The 22995-nt window shown below is 42.3% G+C and overlaps 2 protein-coding genes across 17 annotated transcripts in view; one reads left to right on the top strand and one right to left on the bottom strand.

Annotated features, from left to right (window-relative positions):
• Positions 1-278: 278 nt before the first annotated feature.
• On the bottom strand, positions 279-14128 carry LOC100115812 (fibroblast growth factor receptor-like 1). 16 transcript variants are annotated; one of them, XM_031929840.1, is made up of 9 exons: positions 13902-14115; positions 12973-13211; positions 11243-11536; positions 10598-10800; positions 5478-5688; positions 3255-3308; positions 2229-2392; positions 1994-2150; positions 279-1678 (listed from the first exon to the last, which is right to left on the bottom strand). In XM_031929840.1, the coding sequence occupies exons 3-9, from the start codon at positions 11364-11366 to the stop codon at positions 1533-1535; spliced, it is 1059 nt and encodes a 352-aa protein (XP_031785700.1). In that variant the 5' UTR covers positions 11367-11536; positions 12973-13211; positions 13902-14115; the 3' UTR covers positions 279-1532. The 16 variants fall into 16 exon arrangements, with proteins under 16 accessions (XP_031785700.1, XP_032455008.1, XP_031785701.1 ...); XM_032599117.1 differs by lacking the exon at positions 13902-14115 and adding an exon at positions 13390-13423 and having other exon boundaries at positions 10598-10788; XM_031929841.1 differs by lacking the exon at positions 13902-14115 and adding an exon at positions 13390-13404.
• A 2722-nt stretch (positions 14129-16850) lies between these two features.
• Positions 16851-22995, top strand: part of LOC100115519 (laccase-1-like) — a 41402-nt gene continuing 35257 nt past the window's right edge. The window contains exon 1 of the mRNA XM_031929466.1: positions 16851-16912. Within this exon, the coding sequence (XP_031785326.1) occupies positions 16885-16912 (28 nt within the window). The 5' untranslated portion in view covers positions 16851-16884. The remainder of the gene's footprint in view (positions 16913-22995) is intronic.

A 22995-nucleotide genomic window follows, 5' to 3' on the forward strand; every position in this document is an offset into this window, starting at 1 on the left:
ATTCTAGTCTTATAATCATGCTCCATCTCGTACTGCTTGGAAATTGCAATGAAATGAATTTTTTATTCAATTGATTATATTATGTTCAACTGCCATTGCTAGCCGGTTGTGGAATATTGCACCATTTTTACATTGCAACGTTCGGCATTAAATTTTGTTGAAATTATTATTCCACGAAACAGTAGGAGTTTGCATACGATTTCAAAATGTATAGCATCAAATAATTATGCGTATTTCGCGAAACTGATGGAGGTAACAAAGAGAGAAGACTCTCGGCATTTGAGACTTATATAATTAGAATGGCTTTTATTATCCATATATACACGCACATTTTGTTATACTCGTTAACCGCGTAATAAGCAGTTTATTAATATACGTAACACGAATATAACGGTGCCAAAATAATTTCTACAACATTTTATATAACAATACATCATATACCATTCGGAAATTGACACATTTGATTTCGCTTCGGCATAATGAAATTGCATTTTTTATGATTTTCGTATTCAAAGCAGAATCTTAATCAATGCATGCATCGCAATCGCGCTCTCGTATGACTTCATCTTGCTTATACAACATTGTAAAACATTGACATCATTGCGCTCACATATAGTAAGCAATGAATACTTTCGATTCATTGCTTGATTTACGCAGCTAAACTAAGATTCAAAATAGAATGACAAATTGCAATAAATTTAAATTATACTTGGATTATACGAGTAGAAAAAACTCCGAGTTTTATACATAGTTTTCAGATCGTTTGTTTACGATTCGATTGTCTCGATTACACTGGTTCATCGATCGAGAGTGAGAAAGAGAGAGGGAATAAGAACAATTCAATATATATATATTATACTTTTAATGCGTACTTATACTTCAGTGTTACATTCTCGCGCTGTAAGCTCGTATTCTATTACTACATAGATGTAAAAAGAAAACTAGATTTTAAATTCACCACCGGATAAGCCCAAGATTAATTTTCTCCAATAAAGTTATATCGTTATGCAATGCAATTATATCATAATAGTAATATTGCAGCGTGTGCTACGTTTAAATAAGAATTGCGTTATCCTTTCGTTAGAATGACTTATAAATAAATTTCCATCTTTTGTACCAAAAATAAAGTACGTTGTTACAATAAAATACTCTTGACTTGGAAGTCTCGCTGGATATGCGTATAACTTCATTAACCTAATCCTTCGCATACATAGTTCCGAATCTGTACAAATTCATAAATACGCGCCACGTCGTGTCGTACTATTTTTTAAATCTTCTCCTGTACGATGCGTCGTTAGATTTTAAATTTAATAATTTACGAACACTCGCAATAATTTGAAATCGAGCGCAACGTACTATACAAAAGTTTCGCGAACCGATAATCAATACAGGCCTTTCATCCGCGGAAGGAGGGACGCATTATATCGGGAAATAAGTACACGGTGCGGCAGGAGAGCGAGAGATAGTTTGTGTACATCATAGGCGCTGCAGTGCTGCAGGAGCGACCGAGAGAAGTTCGGAGCCCGTGGACGTCAACAGAATACTGCAAGTTTTCGGATGCTCGAGCAAAGAAAGATGTTTAAGAAGGTGGTAAACAAGGATATCAGCTCAGCGCTGCGTACCGCGGCGGCGGAAGCGGCGTAAACAGCGTCGCGTTGCATTGCTTCCGAGTGCTCCCCTGGAATGAAGAAGAATATTCATGCGCAGTAAGTATATATGTGAGCTCAACTCTGAACTTTCCTCAAAGTTAATTCGACTTGCTTTCACGCAGCGAAGTATCAGCAAAGTTAACATGGCGACGAAGCATCGTGCATTTTACTTATATATTTTATATAAATATATTCTGATGTAATTACATAGGTCCCGCATGTGGCGCGAGCTTATTCATTGAATTCGCGCAATAGGCAGCGAATTAATTCTGGCGAAAAGCTCGGGCAAACAGAGGAGGAGAGGCGAATTAATTAAACGCGTGGAGCAAACATAACACGCTTACCGTCCTCGACGTAAAGCGCGATGGTATCCGACTTTCCCTCGGTAGGTCGGCAGGAGTATTTGCCAGTGTCCCTCCAGGTGAGGTTAGCCAGGGTAGCCTCGGTAAAGGTTTGCGCGGTGCCCGTCACGGTCTCCACGTTGATGCCGCCTCTGGCAGCCTTTAACCAAGCGACACGAGCGAGCTCAAATACTTATTATGCACTGCATTTCTGAATTCGTGTATGCGCCGGTCTTACCTGGAATGTAAGCAATCTGTTGTCCCGGAACCATTGGACACCCTTGATGGGCCTCGTCTGGTACGGCGAAGTTATGACGCACTTCAAGCTGATCGTCGAGCCAGCTGGGACTCTTTGCTCGCGAGGTCCCATTATGGCGGCGACCGGAGCCGTGCTCTCGTAGCCTACGGACGGAAAATTCATGCGTGCGTGTGGTACAATGTTATAACGTTGTCTGAAATTATAATCGTTAGTATACGTATCGTTGACCAAACAAAGCATCAAAGCAAAGCTCCTCTTCCCTCCCGCCGCGGGCGTGTTGAATTATATAATTACAATAACGGAAAAGCGCGGCGGATCGGGTGAACCAGAGCTGCGGAGGCTGAGCGGAATCGTTGCCGAGGAAGAGCTGAAAGAGGCGCTAATTCGAAACGCTCAGGCGTGTTATATACCCTTAAGACTAAAATGCATTATTCAGAGCTGATGAGTCCGAGTCTTTCTCGTCTTTCTCCTCCTCCTCCACCTCTTCCTCGCCGTCTTCGCAAGTACAGTATGAGGGGCTGAGCCGCGAGTGTCAGGTTTATGTGTGTGTGTGTGTGTGTGTGTGTGTGTGTGTGTGTGTGTGTATATATATATATATATATATATATATATATATATATATATATATATATATATATATATATATATATATATATATATATATATATATATATATATATATATATATATATATATATATAGTGCAGTCCACGCTGTGCTAGGAATGAAACGACGACGACTGTCGCGGGATTAAGGCTAATCCCATTATACTTGAATTAATCCCGGGAGGACAGCAATCGCCGAGCAACGAAATATTACCCCTTCCAGCGCCCCCCGATTATCATGGCGAGCAAACATTCTTCTCTGCGCTCCGTTTCAATTTACGCCCCACTTTCTCTTTCGTTACAAACTTGCGCCCCAGCTCTTTCCGCTCGAATTAATCATGCCACGTATAAGCGCTACGCATAGCATCAACTGTACTCGATCTTTACAACGCATACTCACTTATTCGAGTCTGTTGAGAATGCGGCTCGTCGTATCCGTCCGGCTTGTTGGGATCTAGAACGGCATGTTCTTTCATTATTTTTTGCTTCTGATTGTATACTCGCATTTTTTATGAGGATTGACTATTCTACAACGAGAACAAACGGAAATTCGAATTTCTGCACTGAGGTGCAGCCTTCTATACGTATACGCGTACGCGCGCGCACAGCCGCGCAAACTGTCGTCTTTCAGTCGCTTTTCATTTGCGCGCATACATAACCCGGGAAAATCGATGGCCCGGCGCGTAAATTTCAATCCGAAACAGTATATGAAACGGCTATATAGATATAATGGAGAGATAAAATTCTCTCCCTCTAGCCTGGCCTGGAAATTGAAAGAACTAATGGCGGATCGGATGGAAGGAATCTGGTTTTTTTTCCTCAGGAGCATCGAGACAGACAGCGGAGCAGCATCACGCCCAATCGCTCTCATCTTCCCCAATCTGAAGAGATCAGCTAACTATTAGCAGCTGGGGATGCAGAGGGGACTACTCGCTTATATATACGATATCGACTTTGTCGGGGGAGGAGAGCGAGAGTAGAGCAGAGTAGAAGACCTCTTTCCACCGACGATATACGTATCTCTGATCTCTGTAGTGGGTCGTCAGACGCTTTATCCTCTTTGAGACTCGCTGATATGTTAGATTTTAATTAATTTGTGATCGGAAAGCAAACGACGACGTCATTCAAAAGATCTATTTCCACGCGCAACATAAAACATTAATGCGTATTTTGCAGTTTATAATAATCTGCTTTCAGAAACTCGAAGTTAAGCTATCGAGGAACCGGAATTCAACAGCTGTCCCTGCACCGATACGTGTACTAAGCCGAATCGATACTCTTCGATCGAGTTGCAGATATATATATATATATATAATGCGTGATGCGAGTGATGAATATACGTTATTTTATGTACGCATTAAATCCTGCTATGAAAATACATCTACATTTTTATGCAAAATATGCGTACGTATTTATAATCTTTACAAAAAGTTAGTGGGGTTTGATCATTTGCAAAAAATTTAATCTGCATTTTATGCGCACTTTCTACACTATGAAATGTGGACTCGAATCATTTCAAAAGTATAAAACGTGCATACTAATTATTACACTTTTAAAAGCAGAAAACGTAATCCGGTAAAAGTGTATATAAAATGTAAAAAGCACGGCGCTAATACGCCCATATGTACATACCCTTATAGCTATATATTTTAAGCGTGATTTTTCTAATGTTCGTGATGTGGAAATTTAAATTAAAATGTTTTCCCGGCCTCAGTGGAAGAACATTTCAAAGTTATTTGCGTATTATATGTAAAATGTCAATTTCACGAGCATGCAAAAATGTGCGCTTAATATACCTAGACAATATTAGCTATTTAGGAGTGGTAGAATGTTTGTCAAGACAACCGAAATAACAAATTTTAACTTGGATTTGTTCCTAAAACAACCTACATATCTTTTTTTAATGATGCAAAAATTGTAGATGTAACACTTTATATTCGCATTGCAGTGTAGATATAATTCGAGTTTCTCTCTATATAGCGTTAATTATTTTATAAACGGCTATGCAATTTTAGAAAGTTGATTGATCTTGTTTTCATCAAATTTTCCACTTCGCTCTACCATAATTAACTGCTTGATTATTCCTGGTAGACAGCGCATGGTATGGTAAAAGAGAAAAAGTGAATAATCTCTGTTCTTTCCATGCATGATAAAGGTAAATAAAAATAGTAGGGGGTCTTATCCGCACCTCTGTACTATAAGCCTTACGACCGAAAAAGAATCTCCGGATGAGGGTATATGTATTTCGACATAATTCTGTTTTGAGGCGCATATTCGTCGTGTTCGTGATCGTGTACCCCAAATAATAATGCGCGAAACATTTGATTTCAAAAATTTGTACCTGAAGCATCCAGAAGTTTTGTGTTAGTCTTTTATATTTCTCTAAGAAAAAAGCTGCGAAGCCGTTAATAAAGCGAATTGATTGGTCGAGAAAGAAATATCCGGTCTGAGTATAGTTACGATTTTGAAACTCTACAACTGAGCTGTATTTTCATTTCATAAAAGGACGACAGCTAGCAGTGCGATACAAACGGAGCCAGACGTGAAAAAAGGTGAAAAAAAAAATAAATAAAAGAGTATACTGTTCGAAATGAAAAACAGCGGCAATTCTCTCGTGACATACCTCGAACGATCAGCTGAACGGCGTACATCATCTTCGGCTCGGTGTTGACCTGACACTCGTATCGGCCGGCGTCAGACTTTTTGACCTGATCGAGTTGCAGAGTCCAGGCATCGCTGCCAGCCAAGTGCTGGGGCTGGAAACGCTCGTCCGAGCTGAAAGTGTACTGGCCAGACGTCAGGATGTGCAGGTCACGGCTCCTCATCCAGGATACCTGCAATTCCAGCGACATTGCGCGCTTTAATCGCCCGTACGCGCGGCTCTTTCAGTCTCGCTCGTCCGCTCTGCGCCGAGAGTTTTATACATAAAGCATGAATCGCGCGGATGCTTGCACAGCTATATACGCGCCGCGGGTTTTTGAATAAACGCTCGGGCTCTATTGCGGGAAGAAATTAATATTTTCATTATACAGCCTCGCTTTTCAACGAAATCTCAACGAGAGGTCGAGCGAGGGCTTGCAAATGATTAAAACGCACAGACACTGCACGGATAAATTCCTTTTAACGACGCGCAGCTGTATTACTTCTGCGCAATACTTTGAAATCCCGCCGCCCGTTTTATTTTTACCGTAACGATCGTGTTCCGATTCATATTCGGTCTCGGGGAGCTTTTATCCTGGAATACGACCCAGCGCGAGCGTACACACAAAGCACACCGACGGTGAGCTCTTGACTTTGCGCAATTCGCTCTTGATCTGCAAATTTTACTGCTGTATAGTATATTTTTTTAATGCAGAATGACAGCGATATCGAAATTCCCGTTACAATGAACATAATAAGGATGGCTCGTTAATCGCGAAATTCGTCGAATACTATCCGATTCAACGGGATGACAAATGTTTTCCCCCGTGCGCTGAGGAGCAGAAAATTGAATAGAAGGTATGCACATTTAAATAATCTGTGAAAACTCGAGAGATAGCAGGTGCAGTATTAAGCGTTGTTCGCTGCGTCGCTCCTCGGCTTATTTCGCTGCGCGAACAAAGCGAGAGCTATGAGCATCGAAAGAAGAAAGAAAGAAGGCGCGCGCGTACAAATGAAAAGAGTACATTCCTCGGCTGTGCTGTACAGCCCCTCTCAGTGTTAAACATCTTCTTTCTCGCCGGTCTGCTGCTGGAGAGCACCTACGCGCTGCGATATATATATATAACTACGTGTATAGAGCAGCTGATGAGCGGAGTTGCGAGCCTCGGAACGAGGGGAGAAAGAGCGTGCAAATGTCAGCTGGACCTCGGGAGAAAGGCTGGGCAAACAGCGCGCGCTATACTTACCGCGCCCTGATATAAGAACGTATCTCCTCTCGTTACAAACGTACGACGTACTTCGCAAATACCTGCAGCAGCTCTCGACACGCGCTTATTCTACTTTCGCGCGAAGGATCTACGACGACGCGTGCATTTGTTATTTATTTTTTGAGCTCTTGTGATTTTGAGGACACACTCGCCAGATCCAGTTTTTTACATGCGCTTCGGCATAGAGTATGTAAAAAACACCTCCAAACCATATGCCAACAAAAAGTTACGAGATCGTGAATTTAAAAAAAAACCGTCCCTATCAAAAGTTGCATAGGGTTTAGAGGTGCTACCCAGGTCTTTTGCGTCCGTCTTTGGAAAAAACATGGTCTGCTGCGTGTGCCCTCAAAATTGCAAGAGTGTCCGACTTCTCGTCGAATGACTTGCATTCTATACTAAAGCACGGGCTCGAGTTTGAACAGCGTAATGCGCTCGCGAAATGACGGCCGATAGGGTGCGCGCGGCTCGTACACACAGACACGCGGACGCACAGACGCGCTCGGATCAATCAACCTAATTGGCAGAGCGATTACTCGAAAATTGGCACGCGATTACGTGCTGGCTCTAGTCAAACAGCTGATGACGGCGATCCAGCTGTTATTATTACCACGGCTATTATTTCGACGAGGCGCGCGGGGGCCGACGACCGCGTTGTCTCACTGCGCCAAATGTGCGCGCACAAGCGTCACCCACTTCCGCGAGCCCGGCTAAATGGGAACTCGGCGTTCGCCAACTCGGTGCGGGTCAGTTCGAGGCTGCCTGCGCTGAGGTTTCGCGAATGCTGAGGCGCGCCTTGTTTTGTAATACGCGGGAGAGTCCGCAGTATCCTGCGTTCCGATATCGTTGGCGCTGTTATACTCTATATACGATGATCGTTGATCGTTGTACACATCAGAACAAATATAATACGATACACCCGATAAAAATTCGCGATCCAGCTTTACCTCGCTTTCGGTACATATATTCGGTATTTCGACGTGAAGACTGGAGTTTTTAATATATACCTACTCCGTGCGCGCGATGTACTTGCCACCCTGCGAACACAATGCCATATCTTGGGAGGGGCTGCGAGCGCGAGGCCTGCTCTTAATTATACGTCGCCTACGTCGCCTCTCGCGCTCGCTCTCGTCGGCCGCTCATTACACCCTCCTCGTTAGGGCCAGGTCTTTGTTAAATAAAATTTACAATTTATGCGAATATAAGCGCGAGTAGAGGCGAGGACCGGCTCTTGACACTAATTGAATTTCGCGCCATTGAACAACAACGGCGCTGCGACGAAGACGCGAGGACGACGGAGCGCGCAAAAACAACATATAGTATACTATATACACGCGCGGCGTATACGACGCGGACCTTCTCTCGCTCGCTCGCTCTCTATATCCTCGTTCTTCGCGACAAAGAAACGTTTCGTTTGACACGCGGATTTCCGAGATTACCATGAGCGCGCGCCAAGCCGTTAAAGCAGCTCGCACACACACAAACACACGTCCTCCTTCTCCTCACACTGCATGCTCTAGCGCACACTTTTCCGACCGTCATACTACATACGCGCGCATACCCGCGGCGTTAGCCTTATCGGGGCAGGAGAGCGAGGAACGACTAGTCGGAAAATCCTTCCGCTCCTCTCTCGCTCTCTCTCTCACTCTCTCTCTCTCTCTCTCTCTCTCTCTCTCTCTCTTTCTCTACACGTGTGTGTGTGTGTGTGTGTGTGTGTGAAGCTATAAATCACTCGAGTTTGCGCACTGCCGGAGTAAGGCGACCAGCGCGCTTTCCCAACTTTTCTTCGGCTGCAGTCGCTTTTTCTCTTAAACACACGTACAGCACATAGCTATAACCGCACGAGTGCCGAGAAATGCCGTATATATAGGTGAAAGAGACAGCTCGCACGACTTTTCGCGAGAAAAATCATTGGATCGAGCGGCGCGCGACTGAACATCGGGCGCGCATAATCGGAATATCGCATGTACCAGCGGCCGTATACTGTCAATTGACTTCGAATAACCGGTATAGACAATTCAATAATAGCTATAGCTCCGATGTCAATTACTCGATTCATCCGCGCGTGTGTGCGATTTACCGCGTTGGAACAATCCTCGATATTCGCGCCCCAAAGCAAGCCATCCCGACGTCAGCGGCGAGTCTCGTCGCGCTTTATTCCTATACGCTGCTTTTACAAATATAACTCGCTTAACGCGGGTTTTCGCGAAAATTTTAATACTACGGGCGCGCGAGCGCAAAACGGAATTTTAATGAAGATGGAGCTCGAGCACCGGCAGAGGAGCTGATTCTGAAGCGACAAGTCCTCATCTCGTTGTTGTATTTGATACTTCGTGCGCTTAATGCGCGCGCCGCTTTCATTCGTTCTAATTCAATTACAACTGATAAAAGCTTTATCGTTACGGGCATTTTCCGGTCGCGTTGATTTAATTCAAAACGAATAAAATCGCTGGGTTTTATTGAACGGAGGAGAGTGATATAATATTCTACGCGCAAAGCTCTGTTTTACTGCGGCCCTGCGGATAAAAGCACCCTTTCATTCGCGCCAAACAAGCTCTATATATTTTTGCAGATTTCATTGTAAAAATTTCTCTGGATTACATACGGGTATACGCATACTATCTGAGCAATGGAAATATATTCATAAATATACTCTCTAAATCTGTTCGAGTGATTTTTTCACTCTAAAAAGAAGTAATTCATAGAATGACAAGTCCCTATATAGGTTACTCGTTGTAGAGTGATGATGATTTCTATTGTATTTGTTCGATCACTCTTTAAAGAGTAAGTCAGTTGATAAGGAGCCCTCTCTTCGTCAACGCGTGCTTCGTTAGAAAATGTGCAAAAGTGTTTGTTGCAGTATTTTTAACCAACATAGAAGGTCGACAATGATGTCAAAGTTGCCTGAGGTGAGATAAAAATATATATTTACGGTTTGTATGCACATACATATGTGTATACGTATGCAATGTGCATGCTTACGTGCATACATATAAAGAGGTTAGGTTAGGACATTAACAATAATAAAAAATACTTTATGTTTTTAGGAAACTTTAGATGCGTGTGATGCTCTAGCCTCCAACATTTTTTATCATCTCGAATGTAATTGCAATACCTAACCTCAACCATAACCTGCAAATCTAAATCTAAGCCGAGTGACTCAATTTTGGCAGAAGGCTTCGAGTGATTTATCACTGGTTTGGAGTGATTTTTCACTCTAAGAGATTTAGAGAGTAGACTGCGCCGATATTCTATTAAAAATGAAACGTTTCGTGGGTCCGACACGCGCTACACACTGAATTACTTCAAATATATTCGAATCGAATAGAGCTCGCGTTTCGATTCAATCGCATAAAACTTGCCGTTGCGTACATATACATGTATATATAGGCAGTTTGCGCATTATCGTCGCGGATCGAGCACCGTGTCCGGCTGCCTCGTCTGGCCTTTCTTCTTCTTCCGTCCTCCCTCGCACGCCCCCTTATATACCTATATACATATACGGCTGCTGCAGCAGCCTATATCCGATCCAAGTGCAATTCCTCCGGACACCTGGCTCACTCTCTCTCTCTCTCTCTCTCTCTCTCTCTCTCTCGAAAATTAAATTAATTTCGCGTGCGTTCGCCGGACCCGAATGAATAATGCATCCCTGTTAAAAATATATAGGTGGATATTCTATATGGAATATCCACATGGAAACGATACGAATCCATACGGATATCAACCTCTATATTTTCAACAGGGATGCCTCGGACTCGTGTACCTGCGCGTATAGGCTGCGGATAGGTTGTGTTATATACAGAACACTAAAGATGCAGGCTTTGTAATAAATACTCACGACTTTGTCGCCGAGATTGTGGACGCGGCAGGGCAGGTAGACGCGTTGACCCTCGAAGGCGCTGACGTTCGCGGCCGTCTGCTCGAAACTCGGCTCCGGCTCGTCCTCCATCAGCTCCGGCTCCACGTTCGCTTGCGGGTTCGCGCGGCTCCTCGTCCGGCCCTCTGGCGGCGGCACTGCGGACACCGGGCCTTGTAACAGGACTGATCTAATCTTGATTTATGGACGCATACGCAGGGAGAGAGATGCGCTCTCGTCTCACTGCGGCCGACTTTGTTTACCTTCCTGCATTCACGCCGCGCGCGCATCGGGCACTTGCGAGCGGCTCCCCTCGGCTCGCTCGGTTTTATTCGAGCCGACACCAGGTGCGAGCGCGAGATTTTGCTTTCTCCGCGCGTTCGTGAAAATAGACTTTCGGAGATATTTACGACCGTCTGACTCGAGGTTATACGAGATAGAAAAAAAAGGATAACGACTCGGAGATATACCAAGCGCCTTTGTGATGCGACCGCACATTTGAAGCGTACGGATGGTTTGGCTTCTTTATTCGTGATTATAAAATATCGATTGATGGGAATGACGCGTTTAGTCGAACATAAGCATATAGGCGCAGTAGGGCATAACGAAAATGCCGAATGAACACACCTGTGGTAAGGGCTCGCGGAGCGGCGAGGCAGCAGTCGATGAGCAGGAGCAAAGTCAGCAGCGTCGGCGGTCTCTTGAGCTGGCGTCGATTGAAAGGCCCGGCGATCGTCTTCATCAGCTTCATTATCCATGCGACACGTTGAGCCTGTTCGGCATACTCGCTTTCTCATCCAAACAGAGCTCGGTGCTCGGGCTTTGTGCTCCTCCCCGGCGGCGTTATAAGTCGCGCCGCACATCGGCTATCGACAATTGACACGGATGCAGGCGCCCTGGGCTGACTGATGCATCGGCCTGCTGCGGAAAATTGTACGTTTACGTGTAAGTACGCGATGAGTATAGTATATAATGTGTTGCTGAAAATGCCGTGAACGCTTCGAAATTCGGTCGGCCCTTTCAAAAGTCTTTTCAGCTCTCGCAAGAGATCTCTCTTGAGATATGCCTTCAATTCGTAATTTTTCGAAATTCCCGCGCGCTCCACGAGACAAAGTAAACGAGCAAAAGCAGCTCATTCCCCAAGACTGCGACGACAAGGAGCACGGCGCGGTGCCCGCGATAAATATCAAATATTCGCGGGTCTCATTGTTGCGCGGGCTCGCAGCTGTATAAGGTATACATACATAGATCGCGCAAAGCATCTCAAAAAAAGCACGGTATATACACAGCTACGGGCAAAAGAAAAACCGCAAGTAAATTACGCCGCGTACAAATTATGCCTTGAGGGCAGCGCTGTAATTAAAGCCATTGTTGCAGCAAGAGGGGAGCTGGCGCACTCGCCAGGGCTAGGTGCTATACCAGGTACAGTTGTACTGCACATCCCTCTGTGCACTGCTCTCGGGGTGTGTCTGAGTATGTACGTATGTTTGGGCCGAATCCACTAGACCGGCCGGACGTCGCACTTACGGACCAATTTCGCGTCCAATTTCGAGTCGGGCGGTATGCGGTAAACTGTGTACCGCTCGCGCAATTACGCTGCTGCGTGTTTTGTCGCGGCCTGCGCGATCGGCAGCTTACTTTTTCAACTCGTATATTCGAATACATCTCGAGGCCGCGAATCTGGCGGGATAAACGCGAGTTCTGTGATCAAACACACACACGTTGCATATTTGCATATCGCAGCATGTAGCTTCGCGGAAAGCGTTTCCATCTCTTGGGTGTTCGCGAAGTTACACGGGACTACAATTTTTTGCGAATCCAGCTTTTAGCATACAAATCTAATACAGGTGCGCGCATAGCTCTTCGCGTCGCATTTCCGCGATGAAATTATTCTCTCAGCTGTTCGGGAAAAAGCTGCCGCGAGAGGTAAACTCGCGTCGTTTACCGGATTTACCTGCAAACGAGCAAAAACTTTCGTTTCATCGAAGACGTTACTTATGCATGAAGCATCAAAATTTTACAAACAAGCTTTTGGAAGCTCCTCTCGCACATGGCGGCACTTCCGGTAAAAATCACACATTAAACCCGGGGAGCCCTAAATCACTCACCGCATATATAGCGCGCCGGCGAGAAAAAAGCCAAAAGTTCCGAGAGCCAGCCCGCTGCCACTGCATGCACACATATAGCGCCGGCCCATCCCAAAGTCCATAAACATTGTATTATTGCAGCAGCAGCAGCGGTGGTACAGCGAACCGGAGAGGAAAAAGCAGCTTATATGGGACTCGTGATAAATTTAGTCTAATGCCGCGCCGCTACACTATTTTCGAGTTTTCACCTATGCGGCGTGATAATAATACCTATGATGACACGGCTGCGATGTCGAGCCTGAGAATCTCTTCTCGCAGCAGCAGCCTCTTCGCCGCTGCGGCTTTCGCATTCGAATGCAAAGCGACGAGAGGTCGAGCGCCGGGGCTAATTATTCCGCCAACGACGACACAGCAGATGCTCGAGGCGGAGAAGCAGATTGCAGTTCACGCGCATTTTTCCATCGACGCACGCACTGTCTGCACACTTGGACGAAGAGACGAAGAGCACACTGAAAAATCAAAAGCTGTACTGCGACGAGTATATGGGAAAAGAAAGCTGGCGCGGCACACACACGCGTCGCGGCGCGAGTATCTTCGAAACGGCACTAAGGCCGTGTCCCCGCATCGGGAGCCGCGTTACTCTCTCTCTCTCTCTCTCTCTCTCCCAACTCCCTTCGCTATACTTACGCTTGCACGCACACACGCACGAAATGCACGTGCTGCCGCGCGGTTGTTATACGAGAATGCGCGCCGCTACGGAGGATGCATATAGATGCCGCAGATGACGAAGCAGGGAGAGAGAGAGAGAGAGAGAGAGAGAGAGAGAGAGAGAGAGAGAGAGAGAGAGAGAGAGCACGAGTATCATCTCTATACTCGTCATGCCTCTCGGACTCCGATGGAAAAGAATACGTCTGCGGGTCGCCTTGTTTTTTCTCCTCGTAACAGGGACGCCTCTGTATACGAGGAGATAGTATAGTAGACAGCCGAGCAGATGAGTCTACGGGAAACGTGGATTTAGACGAGGCGTCTTATTTATATACTGATGGGTAGGAGACCCTATTTAACCCCTGCCGCCGCGCGGGAGAATTAGATTAATGAGCCTTTTCTTGAGATATCTCTCTGATGCGGCGTTGACTTTTGAATTTGGCGCTCGAACGGATTGAGTCGTGTAGAAGTGTAGGATTTTCAAATATACGTACCGATGGTGTGGTAATAATGTAGATGCGGTAACCAACAAGGTAAATAAGAAGGTCGCACAATACGGTAAAGTTGACTCCTTTCAAATACGAGGTCTGCACGTACCGCGCCACGGAAGAGACGTACGGAGTTTTGTACATACGCGCGGTAACGGATGTCTACAGGCGAAGAGATGTAGCCGCCGGAAGTCTGTAGAGACGCTACGGCGCGTCCGGCGGAGGCGCACTCTGCACTGCAGGCGAGTAATAAAATCCAGTAACACAATATCCCGAAAGCGTTGAAAAAGTGTCTGCGCCGCGTGTGTATACTGTATACATGTATACCTCGTGCGGTGGTGGTGTGTCGTTTCAACCCGACGCGAGAGCGTACGTGCTTCGGTGCGCGCTGCATCTTCCTTTCAATGATCGCGCGCCCGGCTCCGCGCATGAATATAGCGTCTCTCGTATATATTATAGATTCCGGATCAGCTGCGCATCACAGCGTACACGCGTCGATGTAGTACGCTGACATCTTATTTTTAGAAATCGGCCCGAATTAGCCTGCGTTGTTATTATTATTATTTTAATATCATATATATTCTTTATTTAGTGACCGCATATGCATATACCTCGAAAAGACATCCTATAGGGGCAAACAGGGTTGCCTGCACATAGGGGTGGTACAAAAACAGTACTTATAATCTAATAAAAATGGACTTGTAACAACTTATATAATGTAATTCTTAAGAATCAAAAGTATTATTCTTATTGATATATTTGTTTCAATAACGAATATGATTATTATTGTCTCTGTATAATTACGTCTATGTAGGAGCTATAAGAAATGTATGTCGATTTATGTGTGAATTCCATACAATATGTGTGTGTGTGTGACGTCAAACTACTTTTAAGTAATTTTATGTTTACGTTATCCCTTCCTATCTAGGCGCTGAGCACTTTTCGTCGGACTTGAATGGTCAGTAGATCACCAAGGTTATTACCATTTATTTTTGCCTCCTGAACACGAATTTCGAGGCTGGAATGCATTTTTTTAGATTCTTTATACAATTCTAAATCGAAAATGTTCTTATAGGATTTTCTGAAAAAGGCTTTGTTTTTGAGTAAAAAATTCATCAAGTTTGATCAAATTGAGAAAAAAATCGCGATTTTGACCGGATTTAAGTACTCTTTTACTCGAAAAGAAAGCCTTTGGGTTACAATAATATTGTTATATATTATAATATGAATATACAATTAATTTGTTAATAATAAATTACCTACCACTTTTGGGCATTCCACCCGCGAAATTCATGTTCAGGAGGAAAAAATACATGGAAATAGACGATTATTTGCTCCGGTTATCCAATTTTTTCTTGGTAATAAATAAATCATTATTTTTTCTATTTAATTTTTTGTTACGCGTGTCTCTACCAATACAGCTATTTATCATCTTTATTAGTTTGTTCAAGGCATCGTTGGGGCATCTTGTATTGTCAACAACGACTGCCAATAAAGTTTTTTAGCATTATTTTTTAATTTACTATAATTTATGTATGTGATAACATTTTTGCGTACTTTCTGTAATTTGAACTGATCCAGCATGCTTATAAACAGCGTATAGTAGTCATTAAACGGATTATTTGATTTAATAAAGACTCAAGTTCAATATTTCTAGTTTTAGCGAAACAGTTATCAATACATGTGCCCTTCTCTACTTCTGTAGATGGTCGCGTAATTCCTCTAAAGTATTGTGGTATATACTCATGTTCAAGATAATTATTTATAAATTCCTGACCAATTGTTTTTTCACCAGTTACATTTTTACTACATTTTTTTAAATATACAGTGTGTTACGTGCGAGGGTCGATGGTTTTGTTCTCCGTGAGGCGTTAAGCTCACGGTTGCTACAAAAATACTGGGGTAATGAATGAACACGAGAGATTATCGGTGAATGTGTGTTTGTTTATTAATCGTAATTCACAATGGACTGATTGTATGAAAGAGAGAAACGCGTGTTAATGTGACCTCGGAGAATGTGCGTTCCAAGTATACGATCCTATCTGTTGTCTCTGAGTCAAAGCTACCTGTCTGGTGGAGTGCTGGATCATGAGTTGCGGAATCGAAAGCGAGCGCCCGCATAAACCCCCTTTTGTAGACTCCCCGCGGGTGGTGCGTTTCCTACCCGCGCGGTCGTCCAAAATCGTGGAAGGGGGGTTATGCTGAGTCGAAAGAAACGGGCTTCGGGATGAGTCCGAGCTGTTGCTATGCGCGTATTTGGCGACTTATGCATCGATTGCATTATCACTAGCAACGCTATGTACGTGTGAGCATTCACACGTGACAAGTGTCTTTTAATATTTTTATGCTTTGACAAACTTACTTACATTATTCACAAATTCCAACTTTGGTATACCGTGGCACCTGTACATTGCAGAAATTTAAAAAAATAGTATATTACGATATTTTATGAAACAACGTGCATAAACCGAGATTTAGCGAGTGCATTTTTGCACGATTGTGACTTGAATCGAGGTTTATGCCACGGCGTGTCATAAAAAATGTATGTGTGTGTGCGTGTGTGTGTGTGTATATGATTATGTACATATGTGTGCTTGCGTTTGTGTAAACGCGGAAATCTGTACATGCGTTATAAAAAATATGGTGTGCACCAAAGGCTAAGTGGGCTTTTTAAGGCCTCGTGTGGAGTTTGCAGTACTCGTCGTCGGCTCGGGCTAACTCGCCTTGACTCGTACTGCCAACCACACGAGGCCTGAAAAGGTCCACTTTACGCCCTTGGTACACAATATACTAGTTTTTCATTATTGTCTTATTAAGCATTTTAATATCTTTTATTTCACATTCAAACTTGCTTATATATCTTTAAAATTAAGAGCTTGATCCATTTTTGTTTATTTCCTGCTTCTTAACATTTCTGATATCTGCGTATTGATTGATTGTAGTGAATTCGTATATGTTCCAGGCACTCTCTTTATCATATCTTTAGCTGATGTTCTATACTGTGCCAACGTATCTTGGTAATGTATAACAAACTTCCTTAATCAATTGGCTTGCAGAATTTCGCACTCGTGCGGCTATCTGTTGCCACATGTTCTATATTAAACTTTGTCTTATATCTGCTATTGCTGAAATCGCAATCTCTTGTTTTATGTTCCCCATCAGCACACTTTAAACAGATACTATTATTTTTACATTTGTTACCGTTGTGGCCAAACCTGCCACAATTGAAATATCGTTTTACATTACAAAAATCATAGATTTTACAACAGTTTTGCTACCCAACAAAGAGTATTTTTATTTTTTCTGACGTGCTGCTAAATTTCGGCTTACGTACATACATATACATATCCATAATATAAACATTTTTGAATTCACTCCTTAACTCAATATGAATTATATGCATCAAAGCTGGGGAACGATTTAAATATTTTGAACATAGTAGATAAGGCATTTATATGAAGAAGATTATATATATGAGAGAGAAATATATATACACGAGAGAAATTCAAAAATTCATTTATCGCTGATATTCAATTGCATTTCAAAAATATATATATATATATATATATATACCTACATGTATAGCGAGAACGTTTTAGCATTGCACAATAATATAAGAAATGTGTACCCTTTTGTCATGAATAGCGCCTTATTACGGGACGGTGCTCTAGATTTTTGTACGATGCCGTACGTTTACGTACGTTCGCGCACGTTTTGATTGCGATTCGAACATTTTGTACAGCATTATGCAGAAATGTACGCAGGCGTAGGTAAACGTGTCAATATGTGGTAAACTAAGAAAAATAATGATCGTTACAGACCCGCTCTTCGGTGGCGTCCGCTTTTTTTCTTCTCGCAAGCGCTAAGTTTTTATATTGGTTATGTATGGGACAAGACTACATTAAGGTTCAAAAATAAACTGTGAAATCATTGTTGATCAGATATTATGGCTTTATTGAAATATTCTAACGAACAGGTCCTGCTGTGACCTCTCATAAGTTATCGCCGAGAACTGACGCTCTCATTAGACGTCGCCGAAAACTCGGGCCCGCTAGAACAAAGACGCTTTCCCGAGGACTACCGAAGGGACTCGAAGCAGTGCGCGCGCTTCTCTATATCTATAGCTATACACACGCAGTCATGTGCCCAGGCGAACGCCTCCCGCCACTCTCTGGCCTGGCAGTCGCAGATCGGCCCTTTAGCCTCTCCGCACTGAAAGTGACCTTTAAAATCCGTGGAGTAATCTCCCTACTGAGGTCGTGGCAGTCTAAGAATGATTATAAAATCACTCCTAATCGTATTGGCCTGAAGCCACGAATCGCCTTGTCGATTCGCGCATATGAGAGCCAAATGACGGAAAAACGTTCGCTAAAACTACTAATAGGTAGAATATATTATTAATAAAGAATAAATACGCCGCACTTACTCTTATCGCTAGTAGTTCTCGGTTACGTCCGGAACAGGTTATATATATATATATATATATTGGGTTGGGTTTTAAATATTTATTTTATTCATACGTTCGTGTACTTTTCCGTACACCCCTTATATCCCTTATATAACAATCCTATTCGAGATTCTCGAACTTGATCTCGAACTCGATCTCGATCTCAATTTCGAAACAAGTGAGTGGAGTAAGTCGCGCCAAGCAAACATCGCGAATGTAAATAAACAAACTGATGGCTGAATTCAAATGCGGTTATGGGCTTAGAATGAGTGCGTACGCTCATTTTATACCGATTGTCTTCTTTGATGTTATATATGTATTTACATATATATATATATATATATATATATATATATATATATATATATATATATATATACGCGCACATTAAGATAAGATCAGGCGCAAAATCGTGCCAATGTTTTAGATTTTAATTATTATTTTCTATTGTCTGCAGCTTCTGAAAATAATTGTATCTTCCTTTAATTATGAACTGTTACAAATTGTATTTTATTTTTTTTTATAAGAATCGAATCAAATATGGTTAGAACATGAAAGCTTGATAGGGACAAGCGCTATGAAAGCTTATTTAAATACTGAGGTTCTGCTGGTTTGCGTAATCAGGCTGGATGGACCCCTTTGTGCATATTCCTGGAGACCCGTCGGGCCTAAGAAGTTTTATCTTTTTGCAAGAATTCGAATAGAGTGCTTAAGGTACGGAGAGTTTTAATTTTACAGATTTGCTTAATCGTGAGTGGTTAGAACACGGAGCTAAGATCGGGATGAGAAAAGTTTTGAAGGATTTTCCAAACGTCAAAATTTCTGCGTAGGTAATCGGGCTGGATGGACCTTTTTATTATACCGTATCCATGAGATCCGTCGGGTCTAGAACGTTGTGTTTTTTGCAAGGAATCTAATGTGATTGATTAGAACAAGAAGGGACGATCGGCCATCCACAGTTGAGGAAATTCTTCATAGTGACTGCCCTGATTGAGGCTACCTATTCTAACTACTCTCAATCGAATCCTTCCGAGAAAATAAAACTTTTAAGGCCTGGTGGGACTCCCGGAACATGCACAAAGGATATAATAAAGAGGTCCATCCAGCTCGATTACGCCAGCGCCTCATGGTACAGTTTCCGATCGAGGTTTCCTGTTCTAAGCATATTTCACTAGATTCATTATGGAAAAACACATCTGTTAATACTTCTTTATAAGTAAAAAGCCATATGATTATTTACAAAAACTATATAGAAGAAAGAAAACAATAACTCAAATCCGAGACATAGGCGCGATTGCGCGCCTGATCAAACCCTAGTGTGCGTATATCACGTACATACGCTCGCGTACGTTCGCGTACGTTTATGTATATTTCCGTACGTCGCTGTAAAAAATGTTCGAATCCCAACAAAAAATGCAACAAAGTTCTACTTGTAATGCCTTATCGTGCTGATAAATTTTTTCATTTGGGGTGCTTTTTACAGCATTGAAACATTTGTATGGATATTTCAAATCAAGAAAAATTATCGAACATATTAAAAGTATTGAAAAAATATTATCCATATGAACATCACAACGAGCCAGACGCCATCAGACGCGGAATCCCTGCAGCAATGCAATAACGATTATTATATAATGGTAATGTAATAAAAAGGAAGAAGAATAGTGGCCGAGCGGGGACGCACTTTTCTTCGCGCGCGAGTTTTAAAAGCCGTGAACGGTGAAGTCGAGTGTATATACGTTATTGTATACAATAGCCCAAGCAGTGCGGACCCGGAGACGCTCCCAAATCCGAGAATCAAAGTTCGTCAGTGTAGCTGAAGGGGGCACTGTCATGTACACACTACGACCGCGTGTCGTATAATAATGGCTTAATTGGCCCGAACAATAAAAGCACGATCTTCCGGTTTATGAGTCGACGCTCCGCCGGTATTATAGGGATTAAGCATTTAACCCGCGTATCGCCTCTTGGTTTCTCTTGCTATGCATGGGAAATTCTACGAGAAAAATACACTTTCTTGAGTTTAAAAATGTCGAGAACACTTGTTTTCTAATTGTAAATCTTTAGAACAATGCAAAACCACGTTCCAACATCGAAAAAGTGCCTTGTGACACTGTTTTCCAGGCCCCTCAAATTCGTCGAAAAATTGCCATTGTTCAACGACACGTAACTAATGCATGAGGGCACAAACAAAAAATGTGTATCGATAGGTTGAACGTACGGGAAAAGAGCTTTGATTTAAAAAAAAAATGCGTTGAAGATGCTTGATTTGATCCAAAGTTACAATTGAAAATATGGAAAAATAACGAAAGAAGGTACAAATTTCGTGATTCTGAAAAATCCTGCAATTTTCATGATTCTTCCACATTTTCAACTGTGCGTAACTTTTGATAAAATCAAGCATTTCCAACGCATTTTTCTTTAATTGAAGCTCTTTTCCCGTACTTTCACCCTACCGATACACAATTTCTGTTTGCGCCTTCAGAAATTAAGTACATATATCGTTGAACAATAGCTAGTTTTCGACGAATTTAAGTGTCCGAGAAAACCGCGTCACAAGGCACTTTTTCAATGTTGGAACGTGGTTTTGCACTGTTCTAAATATTTACAATTAGATAAGCGTTTCCGGCGCGTGACCCAACAATTCTTCCTCATCGTTTTCGAAGTCAAGAAAGTATATTTTTCCCGTGAAATTTCCCATACACCTGCACCTATACGTCTACATACCTATATATAATCCCGGTATACCGGGTACGTGTGCCATCGCGCGGGCAAAAGGTAAACCGATAAGTAGTAAAGGGACAGTCGTAAAGGAGCGCTGCGATTTCTGCGGCGGTCAGCTGCGCACGTACTTATGTGTGTGGATACTTTTATACGTGATAACAACCCCGGGCTATATGGACTCCTGGCGGGCCATCGAGAAATATAGCTGCGTACAGGGGTGCAGCGTATTGTATCGCCATGAAATAATGCGCAGAAGTTAATTCTTATATTATGGCTATTTTGAGATAACTGCGTCGTCTCTCTACGCGATTATGTTTTGCGAAATATAGATAGTATGCCTATAATAGTATATTACGATACGTGTGACCTAAGTAGCCGATCTCTCTAACTCTGAAAGAGTGAAAAATGACTCTAAAGAGTGCAAAATCACTCGAATTGAGTGATTTTTCACTCTTTCAGATTTAGCGAGATTATTGCACGGCGTGTATTAGCGCCCGCGCGCAGCGAGGCTGATAAAACGCCGTGCACTAATGGGCTGCTTAGTTCACAAGTATCGTATAAAATTTTATAGCACAGCTGCTTAAATCCGCCAAGTCACGCCTATCCGTGATCTAAGCAGTCCATTATTGTACCGTGAGGTTAGCGCACTAGCGTAGCGAGTGCGATATACAGGGTGCAATAATGGACTACTTAGGTCACGAATAGGCGTGACTTAAACGCGGATTTAAGTCACACTGTGCTATAAAATATCTTACGATACACGCGTAATAAGTCGATTTTCATGGCACGGCGTTAAGCGCACTCGCTACGCTCGGGCTCTTATACACGCCGTGCCGTAAAGTACGACTTATGCCACTAGTATCGTAACGTAATATTTTAGGCACAACCGCGATACGCAAGTGCCTTATAATTTTGTAAGCGAAAATTATGTGAGATGCGATATCTCACGCAATTTTCGACCGATCGGGCTGAAATTCTAGGTGTTACACGATTATCTCTAAAAGACTTTAGTCGATCAGGCTAAAAATTTGTGTGCAATAAACTCCCCTCACCACTAGAACTTTGTGGTTCTGTTTTCGGTCACCTCCAAAAATTGCTGAAAACGGTTTTTTGGTCTAACTCGAATCCTAAGCATTCTACAAAAAAAACTTTCAATAATCTTATTCAATAATTTTACTGAAGGTGCACCCGTCACAATATCAAATATGAAGGAGAATTCCTCGAATTAGTTACGACCATTAGATTCGCACTTGTACATGTGTGTGTGTGTGTGTGTGTGTGTCTATATATATATATATATATATATATTATATAGGTATTTTATATATATTATATATATTATATAGGTCAATAGTACATCTATAGGTATATTCAACCTCGCAGAAATCGAAAAATATCATAAAATTAAAACAAAATATATCACAAAAAAACAATTATTATTTTATTTAATTTTTCATTTATTTATCTGCATTCGCAGGCTCATTATAGGAGGATATATTAATTATTATGTGCGAAAAAGTACGTGAATCGAGTCATCTCTTAAACGAGCGTACAGTAATATTATTATTCATATTATGAAAGACATAATATGAACACAATATAAAGCATTAATACTGCAACAATTCAAATTTTATTCAATTTGCAATACGCATGTGTCATATATAAGTTATATTTTTATTCTCTTATTATTATATTTATTAATATTTTTCGTTCGAGTATGGAAGAAAAGAGCTTCAATTTAAAAAAAAAACGTAAAAAATTCTCAGTTACGACGTGTTAATGAAAATATTTAAATCATGAGAAACTAGGTACAAATGACTTGGATGGAATTTTTATGATTTTTCGAATGTTTTAAATTATTGCTCGTAACTTTTTTTGCAGAGATCAAGTATTTTTAACGATTTTTATTTAATTGAAGCTTTTTTCGCG

Source organism: Nasonia vitripennis, chromosome 4, assembly GCF_009193385.2.
Source record: "Nasonia vitripennis strain AsymCx chromosome 4, Nvit_psr_1.1, whole genome shotgun sequence".
NCBI lineage: Eukaryota > Metazoa > Arthropoda > Insecta > Hymenoptera > Pteromalidae > Nasonia > Nasonia vitripennis.